A 19,697-nucleotide genomic window follows, 5' to 3' on the forward strand; every position below is an offset into this window, starting at 1 on the left:
CAGTAGCATAGTCACTTAAAAATGGTATTTTAATTCAGATTGTGAAGCTCTGCTAATGTCCTTATTTGTTTGCCTACTTGCTATCCCTTCTGTATTTTTATTTTTGGCTAAAGTGAATATTCTTTCTGCTGATTTGATACAAGTGTTTAATGACAGAAAGAAATCATCATTTTGTTTCTGTTGTCCCTTTCCAACACAGCCTTTAAATCTACCTTAAAAATGTCACTCCAAGACACAGTTCCAGTATAAAACAACTCAGATGCACCGCTGAGATTTAAATGACTGGGCTTGAATCTCATATTGGAAAAGGCAAGTAGTATTTGGGAAAATGGGAGGAAGAAGAATGCAAAACATTCCTGGATTCCCCTTTCATCTTGCTGAGATCCTAGGGAAGAATGAATATAACAAGAAAAGTTTTATTGTGGCAACCTTCCTCTGCAAATACTACAGGATCAAGAGGAATGGGACTAATCTGAAGTACTCTACATTCCCCAGCAAGGCAGGGGACCCCAACCTTCTCTTCCTACTGTTCTGAAAGATCAACCAGATGAGGAATGGCATCTGACATGGAGTCAGAACATGTGTTGCAGGCCAGAGGGAAGATTTCCCAGAGGGAAGACTGTGAAGAGCTTGGTGGCAACCAAGCAGCTGAACTAACACTGGGGACATTTTAGGGTACTCTGGTACAAACAAGGATCAAAACATAAAACAATTTAAAAACGGGTGAGAAGACGATACTGGTTTAGCTGTGGTTTAGCTTCAATTTGTTCAGTGGAACTGGTGTAACAGTCAGCTGAAATACAAACCACACAGGTAGGTTTTTTATTTAAAGGTATTTTATAGCTTAAAATGATTAACAGGATCTCACACTTCAAAGTCAGACCTTTAGGGTTTTTGGGTTTTTTTTTGCTACATTCAAGCAGTAACAAAATAATACCTTTTATATTTAGAATAACTAAAACGTGATTTGTTTCCTCATAGGACACTGATGCAAAAATAGCGTCTCTAAAATAATGCTGATTGACAATCTCAGTGTTCTAGAAATACAACAGCAGAAACTGCACGTTTGTTAACTTGAAGAATAAAAGAACAAAAGATACATGGGTGGCATAACCTGAAAAGACAGCCTTTAGACTTTGCTATACATGTCCTTATTTAGTATACTTGGTCTGTATATGACTTCTTGCAGTATTTTTAATAACATTCCATTAGGTCTTTCATATTTCAGTTTTTGTATTAGCTGTTTGAAATTACATACTGTTAACAAAACTGTGGTTTAACACGGATGCTTAACTGTTCTGTCAGGGTAGGTCAAGCTGTGTACTATGCAGCTAAAATGTTCTTCGGCTCCAGAACTACAAGCACGTATTCCCACTTAAAGAAGATCCACTTGTACAAAGTTTGTCACGCAATTAGATGTAACACAGAAAAAAAAGGAAAAACTAATTCACTTGCCCTAAGCCATTCTGTATTTTAAACCTTTTCTTATTTTGTGCGGGGTTAATACTTCCATTCTTTTCACTCTTTTTTTACTTTTGGAAGTTTTCAGGCCCACCTCAAAACCCCTTTTAGTTCTGCATCAATCTTCTTTACTAGCTGCATTACACAATTATAACCTAGAGGTGGTTTCACTACCGATATATGTAACAGTGTATTTTCTCTTGATTCTGTCACAGAACAACACTCAAAAAATGCTGAAGCACATTAAATAAAGCACATTAAATAGCCAGACTGGCCTTAACAGCTTGTTAACCTGATGAAGAGGATACAAAAAAAGCATTCCTATTCAGAAGCACCCTAACATCACTGTATTATTTTATTTTCTGTATCACAGGGGGATCCATTTCCTGAAAGCTCATCTTGTAGCAAGGCAGCATTATTCCCTGTGGGTCATCCGCTCCACCTGTAAAAGTCCCTCCTGCTACAAAATCATTGTTTTACACATAATCACAATGAATTTTATTTTTAGTAACATTTCCCATTCATGAAATTTAATCCAGTCTCTTTCCCTTCCCCAACTACTCAGCTTGCTTCTCTTACCCAACCTAGAGCTGTAACTAACCAATCTCTAGTTGAGGTATAAGAGCCTTTACTTTCAATCAAGATTAAGAGTTATGCCATGACTGGAACAATTGCCTAACTATTAAGGAGTGTCAAGCATCTCGCATCTTGTCAGCCTTCATTAAATACCAACACTAATCAAGAGATAGAAAAGAAAAATAAGACAATGAATAATACAGAAAATGGCAAAATTCCAAAGATGATACTATGATCACCTTTCTCTTTCCCTTAAGAAAAAAAAATCCTGCTCAGCTCTCCACAGCTGTTGAATGAACACAAAAATATACACACACCTCGCATGGCTACTGCTTTTCCTTTCTTATTCGAAAAGATGTGTTCACACACATTCAGTTAAAACACAGATTCCCAAACTTTCTGGGCCATCAGACCGTTACCAACGCTCAGACTTCCTCGCTGGCCACCAGTACGCAACGGATCCGAGTCCTTCATAGATGCGATCTTTCCCTGTACCGCTCTCAAGCTGCCTTCTGGGCCCCGACTCTTACGAATTTTCACGCAGAGCACATGCATACCCAGGCAGTGCTGCTGCCCGCCGCTCGGCCGCTCACGCAGGGAAGAGCGTGTTGCCCACAGCCCCGGGCCGAGGCAGGAAACCCACGGCCAGGGCCGGGGCGAAGGGGGCCGGGAAAGCGGCCGCTGCCGGGAAGCCTGAGGAAGGGAGCGGGCCGAGCCAGGGCGCGGAAGCGCGGCCAGGGACGCAGGCCGCACGGCAGCCTGATGCTCAGCAGGCGCGGAGGGCTCACGGGTGAGGCCCGGAAGGCACGGCCAGGGGAGCGAGGGCCACCCGCCGCCGCGGGAAACTATCGCGGGCAGCAGCTACACCGGACTCAAGCCTCCCACCCCTCAGATCTTGCCTGCGCGGCGGCAGCCCCCCAGCGCGCCGCTGGCCGCCCTACCTGAGGCCGCGGAGGACGCTGCCCACAGCTCGCTCCGCCGCCGCCAGGCACCGCGCGCCCCCCCGCCCTCCGGCCGGCAAAGGCTGCCGGGAGCCCGCCCCGGGCCGGCCGGCCCCGCGGCACGCCGGGAGCTGCGGTCCCGGGGGAGCCGCGCAGCACGCCGGGACACGCCGGGACTCGCCTGCCGCCGGCGGGCGGGGTTGCGGCCCAGCCCCGCTGTCCCGGTGAATGAAACGTTTGGCCCGAGCGGGATCGCGCCGCGCCCTGCCCGTCTCCCCCCTGCGCGGCCGGGCTATACCTCGGCATTGGGAGTGCCCGGCTGGCACCGTGGGGCCTGTCGTGCCGCGGGAGCGTTGACTTGCCCGCGCCTACGAGTATCCGGGTCCCCGGGAGCGGAGCCGGCAGGAAGAGTCTGATGGTGTCGCCTAGCAGCAGCCGCCGCCGCCGCTGACCTCGGGGAGCGGTGAGGTCAAGGGGCGGGGGGAGCCCTGAGGAAGGAGCCAAAATCGCTGCGCCCTGCGCTGCCGGCGGCCGGGGCCGCCTCCGCTCCCCCGGCAGCGCCGCGGGCAGCTGGGCCGGGGACGGCAGGGCGAGGCCGGTCCTGCGGGCGGGCCGCGGGTCCCCGTCAGAAGCGTCCGGGCGCAGGCAACGTCGCAGCGCGGTGCCCGGAGAAGGTCTCAGCCCGCCGTGTCTGCTCTCGCCTGGTGCCTCAGCTGCGCCCCGCTGTGAAGGTGGACGCAAAATAAGGCAATTTGTTAATTCAACAGAGTCAGATGAAATGGAGGCAAAATTGTGTCTCAGCAGTATCCTGGAGGATCACGATCTGTCACTGTATCACTGCTGGGGCTGGGATATACAGATTGGAAGAAAACAGGAACCGTGCGCAAGATCTCATTTGGTTTGGGGCTTTGTAGTTAAGATCTAGTGGTCCGTGGAGCTAGTAGATGAGAGCTAATCTGGATCATGTAATTTGAAAATGAGAAGTAGCTTAAACTGGGTTAGCTCTGGTAAACTAATACAGAGTTAGCAGAGCACATCTGCTGCCCACATGACTATGCTGCTTCTTGGTATTCAGTCTTGCTCAAGTATTCCTGACACTGTGCTACATGTTATACACACCTTTATGGAAAAAGAACAGCTGTTCCTACCGGTGCTTAATTTCACTGTGATGATAAGGTATCATCATGGTAGTTTAGCTGCCTCTTTCCTGTAGGCAGCACAGGACATTATTGTTGTTCTGATAGTACTTGAACGTGCCCACCAGACGTCCTTTTCTATCTGCCCTTGCTGAACTTTGTAACATCTGGCTATTTTATGTATGTTTGATTCCTTGAGTAAATCAAGAAAACCTTGTGGTAACTAATGTCAATGGCCCATCTATTTCACACTTTTTGTAGAGCTGTGATCTCAGTGTCTCACCACACAGATCATCTGTCAACTAAAAGCACGAGTTCTAGAGGGATCAGCTCAACTTTATGATGAAAATTTCAATTAAATAAGTTCTCTCTTATTGTCCTTAAGTATGTACATACTGTGATACACAGTGCATGCTTAGGTTGTGCCCCCCACACCTTACTAGATGGTCTGGTCTTCCAAGAAGTTGGATTATTTTGTGTGTGTACAAATATCTCTCCTTTTGGATAAAATTTTTGGACTGATACTGTCTTAAGATGTTAGATTATAAGAGAAGAAGAGATTTGAAAGATGGAAGGTAGGAAAAGATTGACAGTAGTAAGGTTGTGTATTTGCTTTCAGAATAGTTTTGATTGTCGGGAATTTCATACCCATGTTTCCTATATCTCATTGTTAACCCTTAAACAAGTATGTTAGTGAAATCAAGTGATACTCAATTAACTGAAGAAGGAGTGCCAAGATCAGTATGCACCTGCATGTGATTTTCTCATATTTTCCTTTGTTGTCTATGACAAAGCAGAAAAGCAAAAATGTACAGATGATGTCATCCTTACAAAGTCATGGGTTATATGGTATACTTGTTTTCTAAAACATTTAGTAAACACTGAAGAAATGGTAAATATAGAGGAGCTCTCAAGTAGTTCACTTATTCAGAAAAGATGAGGAATAGTTGATTTTTATCCTCCCTTAAGCATACAGCTGGATTTCAAAGTCTTACAGCTCTTTCAGACTGCTTAGGCATATTTTTTGGGAAAGCTCAGCCTTTCATTAAGAAAGGAATTTTCAGTTGTTAGCTGCTGAATGATGGACAAGGGTGCATGATGAAACAGATCTCAAAATATCGTGGTCAGCATAGAGCAGTGTTACAGTTATTGATTGAGCTTGATTTTTTTTTCTATAAAATATATGTCCCTCCTGTGTCATTAGTTTTTGAATAACAATGAATTTAATGTTCTAGTTAGTTTTATTTCTTTCTAAATTTTCTTAACCATTTATGCCATATTCATAATTTAGGGCAATAAGTAGATTAAAAAATGTTCTGTTTTAAACTTGGCAGAATCTAATTTTTGAAATACTAATAAGAAAGCCTGGAGACAGCTCCAGATAACAGAATAATCCAAGACTTCCAATCCCTTCTGCCTTTTTCAGATACTGCATTGACTGTCAGGTATATTAGAAATCACTGTGGCCCACAGCAACTAGTAGGTAAGCAGCAGAACAAAACTTTGCACCACTTTCTGATCAGATTTTTGTCAGTTTCCGTGTTGTTTACTGTCCTTTATCAGCTCAGGTAATCTAATCAAAAGGAAAGGATATTTATTTAATACAGGAGTTTAATATCTTAGAAAGGAATGTCAAATGAATGCTCATAGTATCAAACGAAAGCAGGTGTTGGTTGTTTTAAATATTAGAAATAATGATTTTGTGACTGTAAGGAGATGTTTATCGTAAAAGGGCTGATTCAAAAGACATCCAGTTGTGTTTGTTCATTAACATAAAAATACCGCATTGAGAGGTGGCGGGGGGGGGGGGGGGGGGGGGGGGGGAAGAAGGATATTGAAGTTAAAACAGAGGTTTCACATGTGTCCTGATCTTCACTGTTAGTGTCACAAATTCATTGGGTATACACGATGTAATTTTTAACTTAAAGAAAAAATGGTTTTACTATAGTTTTCTTGTTTGAAGTAGGCCAAAATGTAAACACAGTGTTGGTGAGTGTTACAAAATTGATACAGTTATTAGAAGCATCTTGTGTGGTTCAGTGGCCAGCCTCCTTTAAATAATTTCACGTAAAATTGACTGGCACTGTTAATGTCTGATAATTGTTATTTTAATTTATTTTCAGAAAAAATTATAAATTGGATATGGCACCCATTTTAGATTGGAAGAAGCTTATGAAAGTTGATCCAGATGCTCTGCCTCGTCAAGAGGAATTAGCGGACAGATTGCTGGAGACTATATCCAAGGTACTCAAGGGGAAAACAGAACATAAGGGGTTTGTTACACATTCTTCCCTAAACTCTCTCTGGTCCATCACATACATAAATGATTTATTTCGTGGATTTCATTGGTATTTGTATAAAAACGCTATGCTGTCTCCTTAGGTTGATGGAAAAGACCTAAAAACTGAAACTCTGGAACAACTGATACAACTTTTTAAAATTACTCAGTCACTACTGAAGGTTTGTATTAATCTTCACACCAGATGCATTTGCTTATTTTTTATTTAAATGAAAGCATCATTGCTCTCTTTTGTTTTGTTTTTTGTTTTCCTGCATTGAACACACTGGTTACTCCTAAAAGCATTTTTGTACTAAATGTGTGCTTGCACCAGAGTATCTGCTTGTAGCTGTTGGGATTATGGCATGTAGCAGTGACTAAGTGAAGTGACTACAACTAACATATAGTTAAGGAACCTTAGTTTTATAGATGGAGAATGCACACATCTCAAGAATTGGTTATTGGTAATGATTTTAACTTTAATAGAAGTTTTTGTGGTAGGTTGATGCTTTAGAGTAAATAAAAATGTCACCATGAATGGAAAAACACCACTATCCTAAAACTGATCCTATGAATCTATCATACTTTCTCGTATTTATTCATAAATGTACTGAAAGCAAGAAATAACAGCAGCATAGGTCAGTGCATTGGTTTTCGAGAGACTTTTTACTGGTTTTAATTCTCAGCAGTGTGCTTTTGAATGTTTAAAGTAGCCCTGTAGGATAAATTACTAAAGAAGGTATTTCAGCAATCAGAACTTCTTAATTGTCCTCATGGGGAAAAATGGGAGTGGTTTCATTTGTTTAAAGAGAGAAAATCGATGTTCTTTTGTAAACGTTTTCATCATTTTAAACGTGAGGTCTATGGAACAATCTTTTAATATATGTTAGTAGTCAATATTTCTTCTTTGTTTACTTTTTTCCCCAGATGAAAGCTCAAGAGGTAGAGCTGGCACTAGAAGAAGTTGAAAAAGCTGGAGAAGAGCAAGCCAAATGTGGTAAACAAGCCTTTTTATGCTGTTCCCAAATTATTTGTTAAATGTATTTTTTAGTTTGTTTTTTTTTAAGTTTAAGGAGCTGAATAAAATACCAACTGCTCTGAAGTCAGTTACTTCAGCGAAGCCAAATATTTAAAGAGGTTGACCATTGTTCTTTTATGTACTTTTTACCTTGTTATGTAATTCACTATATCTGTTCTATTTTAACAGAAAATCAGTTTAAAACAAAGGTGATGAAACTTCAAAATGAATTAGAGGTATGTTTTAAATTTTTTTTATTTTACAGACTGCTGTTTGGTGGGGGTTTTTTAATGAGGTTTTTTAGACTAGTATTTTAATCTACTGGAGATGTAATAGCCCTACATTTTACCTAATACTTTTTTTTGGCTTTTGAATATTCATCAGCCTCAGGTTTGCAAAGACCTGTATGTACAATGAATTTTTTTTATACTTGAATAAATCCTGTTTACTTTTAGAAATTTCCGGGTTTTGCTGAAATAAGCTAGTGAGCCCTTCCTGTCGCTTTTCCTGAACATTAGGAACATTCGTCTTAGCATCTGCTTTGGGTTTTTAGTTCTTTCTGTTTTGAAGAACTGTACTATATTTATAATGTTACTTTAATGCTCTTAAGATGGCACAAAGATCTTCTGGTGGTCGTGATACTCGGTTTTTACGTGATGAGATCCGCCAACTGGAAAAACAATTAGAACAAAAAGAGAAACAGTTAACAGATATAGAAAAAGAATTGGAAAAAGAGAAGAAAGTGAATGAACAGGTAAGAAGGACTTCAGCTTGACATCTCTAAAAGCTGTTCTGGCACATCTTTTGAAAAGTTGATGTTCTGAAATTAAAAAAAGTAGCGATGAAATGGGACTGCTGTCTATTTTCTGTTTTGTTTCTGGAGTTCTTTGTTTTCATAGTTTATAGTGTTAGTGATACATATAAAGGTTTTCCATCTTGTTCTAGCTTGCTCTTCGAAATGAAGATGCCGAAAATGAAAACATCAAATTAAGGAGAGAGGTTAGTAAAGAGTTATTGCTGATTTACTGTATTTTTAACTTTATTTACAAATATATTACTAGTTTTCTGTATTTATAATCTTTGGTGTGGCATGACGTTTAATTCTGTTTTAGAGCATTTTCCTGGTGACTAGTACAAAGAGAATATGGAATTTTAATCACATTTAGCAAATATATAGTACATGTACTCTAATGAAGCTTAGTTCATTGAGGTCAGAAGGTGTCCACATTTGAATTTACGTAGTCCTACTGTGCATTAAGTTTGTCTGGATTTTGTGTGTTGAATTTTTAGTATTTTTCTTAAATACTATTGACAAATACAGTTGGTGGATATTAGACATGATTCGGTTTATGCTTGCTACTTTTGTTAAGATTTTCTGATTAGTTAAAATTGTGAAAAGTCAAAAGTTAATATAACAATAAATGCAAAGATAGAGTTAACATTATTACTAGAATTTTTTTAATCATTCTCTTGAAAAACTTTTTCTAGCTCTTTTTAGAAAGAAAATGAATGTTTTATAGCATTTAATACCTGTAATCTTGGCCTCTGAGAGAATAAAACAGACAGCAAAAGTTAAATTAATGTCGTGGGGGAAACCTTGAGAATCATTCCTCAAAAAGCCCTTTTACATATGTGCCTGTATGTATGTACATGCATGCACATGTGTATAGAAGACTCTGTATTTATTTTATCTCTGTGTTGATTCCTATTTAGTCTTCCTGAAGAAAAGATAATTTCTGATGTTTTTCATGCTTTGTTCTCTTGGTCTTGTTTTCTCCTTTTTAATCCGAAGAAAAAACACATGAAGAAAAAGGTGAGACTTCTAAGTTTTTTAAAAGCAGACAGTAGGAATTTGGATGGGTTTTGACTGTCCTAGCTTGCTGTGTTAGCAAGACTGTTAGCTTGCTAGAAAAGCAACAACTTTGCCTTCAACTCTGCAAATAGATTTAAGTTTGAATTGCTTTCTGTGCAGAATGAACAATTGCGTCAAGATGTAGTTGACTATCAGAGGCAAATAGATTCCCAAAAAGAAACCATTCTAGTACGAAGAGGAGAGGATTCTGATTACAGAACACAGTTGTCCAAAAAGAACTTTGAGCTTGTCCAGTATTTGGATGAAATTCAGGTAAAATCTATGTGTGCTATTGAATATTTATTAGACTGTTACTGACAACAGTGTTTTTCACAAAGCTGTGTCAATTTACAGATCAAGTCATGTGGAGTAAGGAAATATCAATTAATGCTTATTCAGGTATTAAGATGTGCACTTTTTAAAAGCAGCTTTTTCTTTAATTTTGCAGAATTTAACTGAAGCTAACGAGAAGTTAGACATTCAAAACCAAGAAATGAGAAAGAATCTTGAGGAATCAGTGCAAGAAATGGAGAAGATGACTGATGAATATAACAAAATGAAACTTATTGTGCAACAATCCGATATTGTTATGGATCAGTTAAGAAAAGAGAAAGAACACTACAAATTTCAAGTAAGAACTGACTCATTGAATGTAATTTTTTTTTTAGATTTCTCCTGTATTTTCATATTTCAGCTTAAATTAAAAAACATTCAACATACCTAGTGAAAAACACACGCTCTACTGAAATATTCTCTAACAGTAGTGTGAGCTTTAAATTTGGTGCAAAGATTAAAACTTGACTGCAGATCACAATTTTTTTGTACAAAATGTTAGTAATACTCTGTTCTTAAGAGTTATGACCTTCCCTTGCTGCTGTAATGCTAATCTGTTAAATTGTATGTGCTTGATGTAGTGTGTTTTTATATATAGATTGCTTAAGCAAAACATTTTTGTGTTATGATGTTCATCCGAATGGCATTCCTAGGTTCAGGAGCTTTCAGACCACCTGAAAGCAAAGAATGAGGAAGATGATCCACTCATGGCAGCTGTAAATGCAAAAGTTGATGAATGGAAGGTACTTTTTAATACTTTTTTATTATTTTTAAGAATTATTTCAAGTGTTCTGATAGTGTTTTATCTTCTTTACAGAAAATCTTAGCTTCAAAAGATGATGAACTCCTAGAGTATCAGCAAATGTTGTTTAACTTGAAAGAGAAAATGAAAATGGCCCAACTTGATGTAGACAGAAACAGTATAATGGCCCTTCAGCAGGTACAGTCTATGTGAGAAATTACACACATAGAAATTACCATTCACTAAATATGCTAGTGATCAAATAACTATTTAGTCTTTCATAGTTTGCAAATACCAGAATATCTATTACTTATGTTTGAGAATTGTGAGATAGGTCAATTCATTCCACTACAAAGTTAGCTTAATAGATAATGCAGAAAGTGAAACTTTTCTTGCGGTATGTATGAACTGATCTCTTGGTAGTTGGTTCTGTTACTTTCATATTTATCTTTTCTAACTATTAGTAGAATGATTGCTTTAACATCTAAGCATCCATAATTTAATGCCTTTAAATTATAGCTTAGTTTCTGTCCTCTAAATTTGTTAGTTAAGGAAGAGTCTTACATAGTGTTTAATTTTCTGTATTTGTCTCACCTGATGCCATACCTGATGTCTGTGGTTCAGACCACGATAGAGCTAGCTAAATTTAAGTATCTCTCATATTCATGCAAAATTACATAGTTCTTTATGATTTTGAATTTCTCCACTTTCTTGAAAAACGTGAAAAGAATAACTCAATAACTAAATTAGGAATCCTGAAATATGCATTATGGGAAGCATACTGTATGATACCAGGATGATTTTCTGCCTCGCTTCAAGTTTTTTAAAGAAATTCATCATGATGTTTATGTTACATGTTGGGCCCTTGTAGGCTGAGCAGTATGGTGAGGTATACTCATGCAGTGTTCCAAAACTAGGAACAGATAGCTTCTCAGGAGAAAAAAACCCTTAAGTATAAATCAGCCTCTGATGATCAGAAGAGGAAGGCAGATGAAAGTAACTTTGATAAGCAGTTGCAGAGTCTGGTTTTAGCTGGCTAGATAGCTATTGAGGTTGCTTTTTTTGGATGACTGTCATTAGCATGACGTTTTGAGCAGTTTTGTGAAAATAAGCATATTTTTAAAGCAGACACTTAAAAATTAAATCAAATTACTGCACTGTGTCTTTTTCTTTTATTTTTCCTGCTTTACCTTTATATACGCAACTTCTAGATAATATCTGAACTCTATGTTGTAAGTACAGTATATTTGATGTTTTGTATATTGTTTTGTATTAGCTACTTTTAACTTCTTCATTTACAGTGTGGTGTTCTATATTGGTAGCTTGCCTGTCAGTAAAGAAGAATTCTTTAATGGAGTTTCTTTTTTTGTGTGTGTAGGGTGTGCAAGAGCGAGATGCTCAGATAAGGTTGCTTACTGAGCAAGTGGAACAGTATACCAAAGAAATGGAACAAAATGCATTTGTTATCGAGAAATTAAAATATGATCTCCAAAAAGATAAAGGTAACATGACCATTTTATTTTAATGTCTATGGAAAAGAAAATAAGAAATGACACATTTACTCGGCATTCTTTATTCTCTAGAAATACAAAAAAAATATTTGCATTATTTGAGTAATATTAATCTCCGATTTTTTTTCTTTGGTTTATTTCCATTTATTAAACATTTGAGTTTAAATTTATTCACAGTACCCTAACCCTAAGAAAACTACACCTAGTCTGTAAAGGTTAGAGCATAACATATAAGGTCTTAGCTATATCAAGAATTGCAAATAAGTAGTAACATGCAATTCAAAATCAAGTCTGATGTCCCTTACATGCACTTACTTCTTATTAGTATTGTTTGAGTGAATGATTAGGGGATAAAAAAAAGCTCTCGTATGTAGTCTTTTGTAATCACTTCATTAAAAAGAGCAGAAAATTAAGGTCTTTGTAACATCATCAGAAGTGTTTCTTTCTTGCTTAATGGCTGATAGCAAAAATTCCTAGTTGAACTGTAAACAGATCAAGGTTTTTCTTTTCAGGTCACTCATCTCTTGCTCAGCAGAATCGTATTGGGGATATGCAAGAAAAGTTAAAAATGCTAGAAGAGAGAACTAAGGAGGCTGAGAAATCAGCAGAATTAGCAGAAGCAGATGCTAGAGAAAAGGACAAAGAGCTTGTTGAGGCTTTGAAACGAATGAAAGACTATGAACTGGTAAACAATTTGTCAGAGCAGACAGGGTATTTCATCATATTTTTAGGAGATCATTTTGTCCTTCCATTTTTTATTAAATATGTTCTAATTAGAAATTAAATGAATAACTTCTGATGTTGTGGTTGTTTTTTTTTTTCTTTCATAATAACATTTAGTGGTCACTGACTGCCTGCAATGTTAGCCTTACTTAACAATTTTTACAAGTTTTAACAGTTTTAACATGCTCATATGGGCTTCTGAAGTCCATTGAACAATAATAGAACACTCAAGAGACAATTCTTCGAAAGATCGTGTAGTAAGAGGACTTGGTTTTGAAATATGCAGAGACTCCTCTGTAGTCAGAAGACAGATTTGTGGGATCTGCTTTTTATTCAGTAACTTTTCTCACTAAGCGTAGTGCAGAAGAGTGATAGAGGTTGAAAAACATTTTTCTTGTCTGTGTAATGATGAAAGACAGATTCATAATTTATTTTCTTACATCTTGTGTTGGTGGTTTTGTTTTTACTTTCCATTTGGGTTTTTACAGGGAATATATGGTTTGGAAGAGGCTGTTGCTGAAATAAAAGGTTTAAAAAATCAAATCAAAATACGAGATCATGAGATTGAAACATTAATTAAGGAAGTCAATAAACTTGAACTTAAAATAAATTATTTTCTTGATGAAAATGAAGAACTCAGAGAGCGCTTAGGTATGCTATATCCATTACGTTTTCAATTATTTATTGTGTAAGAATTTAATTAACATTACATCATGGAAATATTTTGCTATGTTAAGTAACTACTTGGAAATAATTTTGTATATTCTGCTTATATTTGCAGGCAATTTTAGTTAGGACAAACTGCATAAATGTACATGACTAAACTGGAATGTACATGGCTAAACTTGGCTTACAGGTTGCTTTGACTGAAGAAAGTAGGAGAGTAGGTTTTGTAGTGCTTTTTGGTTTTGGTTCCTCTTTGACTGTACACCACCTAATCAATTTTGTAATATGGTATTTAGAAACCATAACATACTGAAGTTGTAATGCTAGATTGAAAACACAAAGAAAACTTTGGATAGGCTTATTTTACATAGAAGAATCTAAACGTAAATATAGTTAATTTTAGGTGGCATTTTATTGCTTCTTTTCTTTTGTGAGTAACTGAAGTAAAATTATGCTTTCTCCTGGTGTTATTACGTGGAGCTTAAGATGTGTCTACATATATAGAAATACATATATTCAGCTATCAATATATTTTTTTAATTCTACTTGACTAGTTATGTTCTGATTTAAATTAACTGCATTCTAAATATTACTAACATTAATGTTCCTCCTTAATGAATAATTATGCAGCATATACTGTGTTTTAGGTCTTGAGCCAAAGACAATGATTGATTTAAATGAATTCAGAAACAGCAAAGTACTGAAGCAGCAGCAATATAGAGCTGAAAACCAGATTCTTTTGCAAGAGGCAAGTGATAAATCCTATTTTTGTGTAAAAGCTACATAATAAACATGTATTTGAACAAAATGAAATACTGATCTGTGAATGATAATACACAGATTGAAAGACTAGAAGAGGAAAGAATTGAACTGAAAAAACAGATTCGTAAGTTGGCTCAGGAGAAAGGAAGAAAAGTTGCAACAATAGGTAGGATTTTTTTTATTATAAACTGTCCTTTGAAAAACATGCTGTCTACACTTAGTAATATAGCTATGTTCATATTTACTCATTTGTTTAAATTACAAGTCTGAATACATTTCATTGAATCTGAGGAACAGGTGAGTGGTTTTGTATTTCCGTAGTAACTTTTTGACTTGTGATGGCTAGTAATACATCACTGTGAGTTGTGTCATTAGCCTGCAGTTCTTAGATGCAGAATGATCTCACCATGATTTCCAGTAAATCTATATAATGTATGAGTTTCAAAAATCTTAAAACCTCAATTCTGTGCCACCCAGGGAAGCATAATATGCTCAAATGGAAAGGTTTACACCTTACTTGGTAGGTAGAAAACTAGAACTCCGTTATACTAAATGGAATATATTCCCTTGCCAATTAAAAATTCATAATCATTTATTACTTGTACATTTACTTGCGAATAGGATTGGATGCTGGTGATGTGCAGATAACTGATAGCTTTACTGAAGAAAAGGGAATAAATAAGAGGAAATTGGATTTCTTGAATAGACATGATATTGCTGAAGTAAAAGCAAAGGTAGGTTCATAAAACAAGTTCATAATCATTGTGTTTCTCTTTCAAAATAAAAATAATGTTATTTCATAAGCATCTGTTCAAGTATTTCTCTAGGTGCTTTTATTAACGGCTTTTAAAAAAAACCCAAAAATCAATAATTTGTAATTTTTTTTGAAGACCAATGAATATCCTGTATTGTTTCTGAATATAGGCTAGCAGCTCATGTAACATGGAAGGGAGAAGCACACTTTCAGATAAAGAAGCACCAGTTAGACTTCTGAAATCAGAGAAAGATATAGTTGAAAACAGTAAGGCTGTGGGAAATCTACCTAGAAGACCATCTGGCATACCTGAGAATTTAGATAACTTGGAAAATAACAGAAATACTTATTTGGATCATTTAGGTTCAAAACATGTGACAGAGTGGCAACTAGTTAATGACAACTGCAATTCTGAAACTCTTAGTATAAAAGAGCTTTTTGTTATCACCAGAGCTACAATTTATACAGACATCAGGGATAACAGATTATACAGACAATAGAGAGATGGTAAAAGACTTAAAATCAGACTACACAGGTTCATTTTTTGCTTATCAGTGAGTGTGTCAGACCTCAGAGGTAAATAACCAAAATTACAGAAACAAACCATCTTTTCAGAATCAAGTGTCCATAACTTCTAATTCAGACCAAACAGGTCAGGAAAATTTTTGCCCAGGACTATCTCTCAGCAAAAACTCTCTGATTCCTGTGCATCTGCTCTTGGAAAGCCAGTAATGCACAAAACACAAATGACATTGAAGGATAAGCAGGACTATTCACAAGTAAAGTTTTCTGATTTAACCGCCTTTCAAGAAGACAGGGAAGAAAAGAAATGCCCAACAGAATTGTTGCAGGTAAAAGCTTTGGAAAGTGGGCTTGAAAATGGACAATCAGAATGCTCAGGTAGATCCTGTTGAAAATGTCATAGAGCAGTTGAGAGAATTAGCCCTTCTTAGATCACAGGTGAGACACCTTTATAGTATGTATGTTTATATCTATTGCAGTTATTTGGAAGATAAATGGTAAAGATGTGTTAGTTTACTTTCATCTTTATTAATTAAAGCTATAAAGGATAGTTCTGATAGAATTAGGCGTTTTTTTCTAATTAAAAAAAGTGCTAAGTCTTAATTTATTTATTGACATAGGATTGAAAAAAAGTAGGCATATATTTTCATTGTGTTAGAGGAAAAACTTTGCATAACACTTGTGTACATGCATGTAGACGGGTATGAAGAGAGAACAGGTTTTATTCTAAGACCTTACACATGTCTGTGTAATCAAAGCACTCATCACTTTTCTTATTAGTGCAGACAGCCTTGCATCTCATACAAATCAGTTGTTGCAACTGTATTTTAAACAACATAGTTTAAGGGTTATTTTTAAAAATTGTGTTAAATAAATAGAGACATGCAAATGGTAGTTTAGAAGAGTTAGTTGAATGAAGTAGGGACTGAATCAGTCCTTTGGTATGAAAGATAGAAGATGAGATTTCTGTTAAGACGCAGATGTTATTTGACTAGAGAACATCTACCTCCAGAGATGGTGTAAAGTTAGACTTGTGGAATGAGAAAGGCCTTTCCTTCTGGGAAACATCTAAGAGGTTCCTGTGTTGGTTCTTCTGTCCTTTTATCCATTTCCCTGCCAACTGACAAAGATAACGTATATCTGTTTTCTGAATAAAAATATTTCCAATGAAAAATTCCATTACTTATTAAAATGACTAATGATAAAATCTTTTAGGTTCTCAAAAGGGTTTTTGAAAACTCTGCAATCAGTGAAAGAATGAGTTGATTTCAGGATGCTTGCTGTGATTTCTTTTATTCACATGGTAAATCATATAAAAAAATTAAGTCACTGGAAACTTCCTAAATTGGTACATTTTTGTTGAAATGCTGCATTAGTTTTCCATATAGTGGAGGACATAGCTTTGATTGCTAGAGATACATGTGGAGCATGGATCAAGCCAGTCCCTCGGAGTCTCACAGACTTTTGTTCTGTACCAGACTGTTCCAATTAATCACAGAATCATCTAGGTTGGAAAAGACCTTGAAGATCATCTAGTCCAACCAATTCTTGGTCATGACCCAAGAATGCATGTTTCCCTAGACAGTGTATATGGGATACGCCTTGTGTAATTCTTCTAGTGAATCCAGCTCTGTTGCCATTGCATTTCAGGCAGGAGATTCAGATGTGGGCTAGGAAATTTTCATGAAGGTTTATTTCAAATTTGAAAAAAGGCTGGGACTAGAACATTAGATTGCTAAAATTAGAATGTGTGTATTTTTTGTCTGTGAGAAACCATCTAAGAATGGGATGAGGAAACATCACAGTTACAATGTAGAAGATAAGCAAATAGGTCTTTCCTATCTTTAACTGAAATGTTTTGGAACTGATGGCATTTCTATTGAGCCTGTTGAGCTATGTAATTGATCAATGGAAACTATAAGTCTATATACATCAGACTTTTTTCAATTATACAAGTTTTTCCATGCTACAGGAGTATGCTTTGCTGTTGTGATTTCTCTTTAAAAGTGCACTAGCCAAGCTGTGGAGTGAATAATGCCTACTAATTGCATTTTCAGTAGAATTTTTTTTATATTTTGGAAGATAAGTCTTGGAAATATAATTATTTTGTATATAAATGGATATAGAATCCTATACTACTAACTTACTGTTGGATTTTCTTTAGAATGAGCGGATACCCAGACATTTGTTGATCAAGAGTGTGCTAAATAGTTATGCAGAATTAAATCTTGAAAGATGTAGAAGTCAGGTGGTGCAGGTAGTACAAGGTTTAAAAATAAAACCAAAACAGGATAAATATTTTAAAAAGTTTATTCATGGCTTAAATAATTTTTTCCCGATAATTTTGTTGCTGTGAAGATGAGGCTGTTTCTTTGATTGTTGCCTTCTATATAGCACCTCATTTTGGTTTACATACTATGTAATTTCACTGTTTGGATTAGCAATATTTTTAAGCATTTATTCTCATTTAACCACAGACTCTTATGAAAATTCTAATACTCAAATTCTTAAATTAAATTTTTGAGTCTTTGTTCTTTTCTTTAGAATGACTATCTTGCAAATGAATTAAGCATGAGAGAGAGAGATTTGGAGAAGAACAGGACTGTTATAGCCAAATTTCAATCTAAATGTAAGTTGCAACCTGTTTTAAAACTAGGGAATATTATCAGGTACCTGCAGATAGTTTGCTTATTTAGTTGTTCAGTTTCTATGATTGTGACCATGAATATAGGACTCTAGAGTTTCTGTTTTAAATGCAGTTTACTTTGGTATATTTCACAATGACTGAATTTGCTGTGTACATAGAAGGTTATTATAAAATCATTCTGATATACTTCTGAACTGTAGAGACTATGGTTGTGAATTAATCCAGGTGTGAACACAATGATTACAAAACAATGAATGTAAATGTATTTATCAAATTGGAATTTCTTTGAATTCTCGTTAATGACTTTTTAAATATTTTGTGTTTGTATTAGTGTATATCTTTGTGTGCATGTGTCTAAACACATATATAGTGTTGCTAATTTTAAACTTAAATTAGTGATAGTACATGAAACATAGCTTATTTGTGCTAAATACATTAAACTAGGACCTCTCATGTTTTTCCTTCCTGAATCACACCTAACAAGGGCTTTAAGTCTGTGAGGGATCCCAGTTATAACACTTACACAATTTACTTGTGTAATTGTAGTGCTTTTCTGGCTCCAAGGAATTGTTGGGGAATTAAACCCACTTCCTGCTTACGTATGTATGTATGTTAGCTGAAGTGCACTGCTTCCAAGCTCTGAAATAAAAATAATGCTGATTTATCTAGACAAGAATCTTATTTGTTTTCCCAGAGAATATGAATTCTAAAAATTCTGTTTGACTTTTCAAAATAGACTTGGTGAAACTGCTCATACTGCTCCAAATTTTGCAGTTCACTCCTGGGTCTTCAGAACAGGTAGCCATATTGTTAAGATGCAGAGAATGTCCTGACAGGTTTGTTGTGGTTTTTTAAAGTTTCCAGACTTCTTGCTCTGTGCTGAAAACTCTGGAATTCCAGTGAGAAACTAGTGGTGGTAGGAAAATTGTATGTCTTGAGAGTCCTTATTACAGACAAATAATTTAAATGTTCTTTTTTTCTCAGTCTGCAGCAGGAATTTTGGCAATTCCTATATACTTCATTGCTACATTCAAACATTTCCAAGATAGCCACATTTCTGGATTTGTGAAAACCAGTCAGACAGGCTACTAAAGAAGTGAAAAAAGTAGCAGGAAACATTGAAGACTAGAAGGTTCAATAAAGTCAAATGTGTTTCCATGAAGCATTTAATTTTCTTGGTATTCTCCAGCAAAACACACTCTCTGGCTATTCCTAGCAGCTCTACTTTTAACTTCCTAATTGGTTATGTCTATATATAATATGAACATTCTTTTTATATATCAAATCAACAAGTATTATGATGAAGTGTCCTAGGAAACCTTAACTCATTTTTTCACTGCTTTGAGATACATTTACAATTTTTATTACAGTAAAAGAATTATCTGAAGAGAATAAACAACTTGAACAAGGAATGAAAGAAATATTGCAAGCTGTCAAGGAAATGCAGAAGGATCCTAGTGTGAAGGGAGGAGAAACGGCCTTAATAATCCCTAGTCTGGATCGCTTGGTTAATGTAAGCTTGCTTTCTAAAGTATTACGTAGCTTTATAGGATTTACAGGATTTTTTTTTTCCTCCTCAATTATTGGGTTATTGTATAATTAAATAGTAGCCACCTTATACATATGCTTCCTTAGTTACAAGTATGAGCATGTAGTGTGACACTGCTTAAAAAATGGAAATTAAAAATATATAGCAACAAGAGATTACCAATAAGAATTAGAAAAAAAAAATCTTCAGCTGAATAGTATATAACTGTCTTTGGCAAGTTTATTGT

At 36.3% G+C, this 19,697-nt stretch overlaps 2 protein-coding genes across 9 annotated transcripts in view; one reads left to right on the forward strand and one right to left on the reverse strand.

Moving 5' to 3' along the window:
• The window catches only part of TMTC3 (transmembrane O-mannosyltransferase targeting cadherins 3), a 33,981-nt gene extending 30,641 nt beyond the window's left edge, over window positions 1–3,340 (reverse strand). For 2 of the 4 annotated variants that reach the window (XM_074827108.1, XM_074827105.1), the window contains exon 1: window positions 2,979–3,096. The gene's annotated coding sequence lies outside the window, so the exon portion shown is untranslated. Of the gene's footprint in view, window positions 1–2,354; window positions 2,658–2,978; window positions 3,097–3,276 lie in introns of those variants that run through there. The other 2 variants (XM_074827106.1, XM_074827107.1) reach the window with 2 other exon arrangements.
• CEP290 (centrosomal protein 290) overlaps window positions 3,129–19,697 on the forward strand; it is a 55,183-nt gene continuing 38,614 nt past the window's right edge. For 2 of the 5 annotated variants that reach the window (XM_074827100.1, XM_074827103.1), the window contains exons 1-21: window positions 3,129–3,441; window positions 5,541–5,597; window positions 6,238–6,358; window positions 6,497–6,574; window positions 7,320–7,389; window positions 7,600–7,646; window positions 8,021–8,164; window positions 8,356–8,409; window positions 9,203–9,223; window positions 9,383–9,535; window positions 9,711–9,893; window positions 10,249–10,338; window positions 10,413–10,535; window positions 11,716–11,839; window positions 12,361–12,533; window positions 13,060–13,222; window positions 13,885–13,985; window positions 14,078–14,165; window positions 14,621–14,733; window positions 17,820–17,904; window positions 19,293–19,435. In XM_074827100.1, the coding sequence (XP_074683201.1) occupies window positions 6,257–6,358; window positions 6,497–6,574; window positions 7,320–7,389; window positions 7,600–7,646; window positions 8,021–8,164; window positions 8,356–8,409; window positions 9,203–9,223; window positions 9,383–9,535; window positions 9,711–9,893; window positions 10,249–10,338; window positions 10,413–10,535; window positions 11,716–11,839; window positions 12,361–12,533; window positions 13,060–13,222; window positions 13,885–13,985; window positions 14,078–14,165; window positions 14,621–14,733; window positions 17,820–17,904; window positions 19,293–19,435 (2,055 nt within the window). In that variant the 5' untranslated portion in view covers window positions 3,129–3,441; window positions 5,541–5,597; window positions 6,238–6,256. Of the gene's footprint in view, window positions 3,442–5,540; window positions 5,598–6,237; window positions 6,359–6,496; window positions 6,575–7,319; window positions 7,390–7,599; window positions 7,647–8,020; window positions 8,165–8,355; window positions 8,410–9,202; window positions 9,224–9,382; window positions 9,536–9,710; window positions 9,894–10,248; window positions 10,339–10,412; window positions 10,536–11,548; window positions 11,570–11,715; window positions 11,840–12,360; window positions 12,534–13,059; window positions 13,223–13,884; window positions 13,986–14,077; window positions 14,166–14,620; window positions 14,734–17,819; window positions 17,905–19,292; window positions 19,436–19,697 lie in introns of all 5 variants that reach the window. The other 3 variants (XM_074827099.1, XM_074827102.1, XM_074827101.1) reach the window with 3 other exon arrangements.

The sequence above is a fragment of the Strix aluco genome, chromosome 5 (genome assembly GCF_031877795.1).
Source record: "Strix aluco isolate bStrAlu1 chromosome 5, bStrAlu1.hap1, whole genome shotgun sequence".
Classification (NCBI taxonomy): domain Eukaryota; kingdom Metazoa; phylum Chordata; class Aves; order Strigiformes; family Strigidae; genus Strix; species Strix aluco.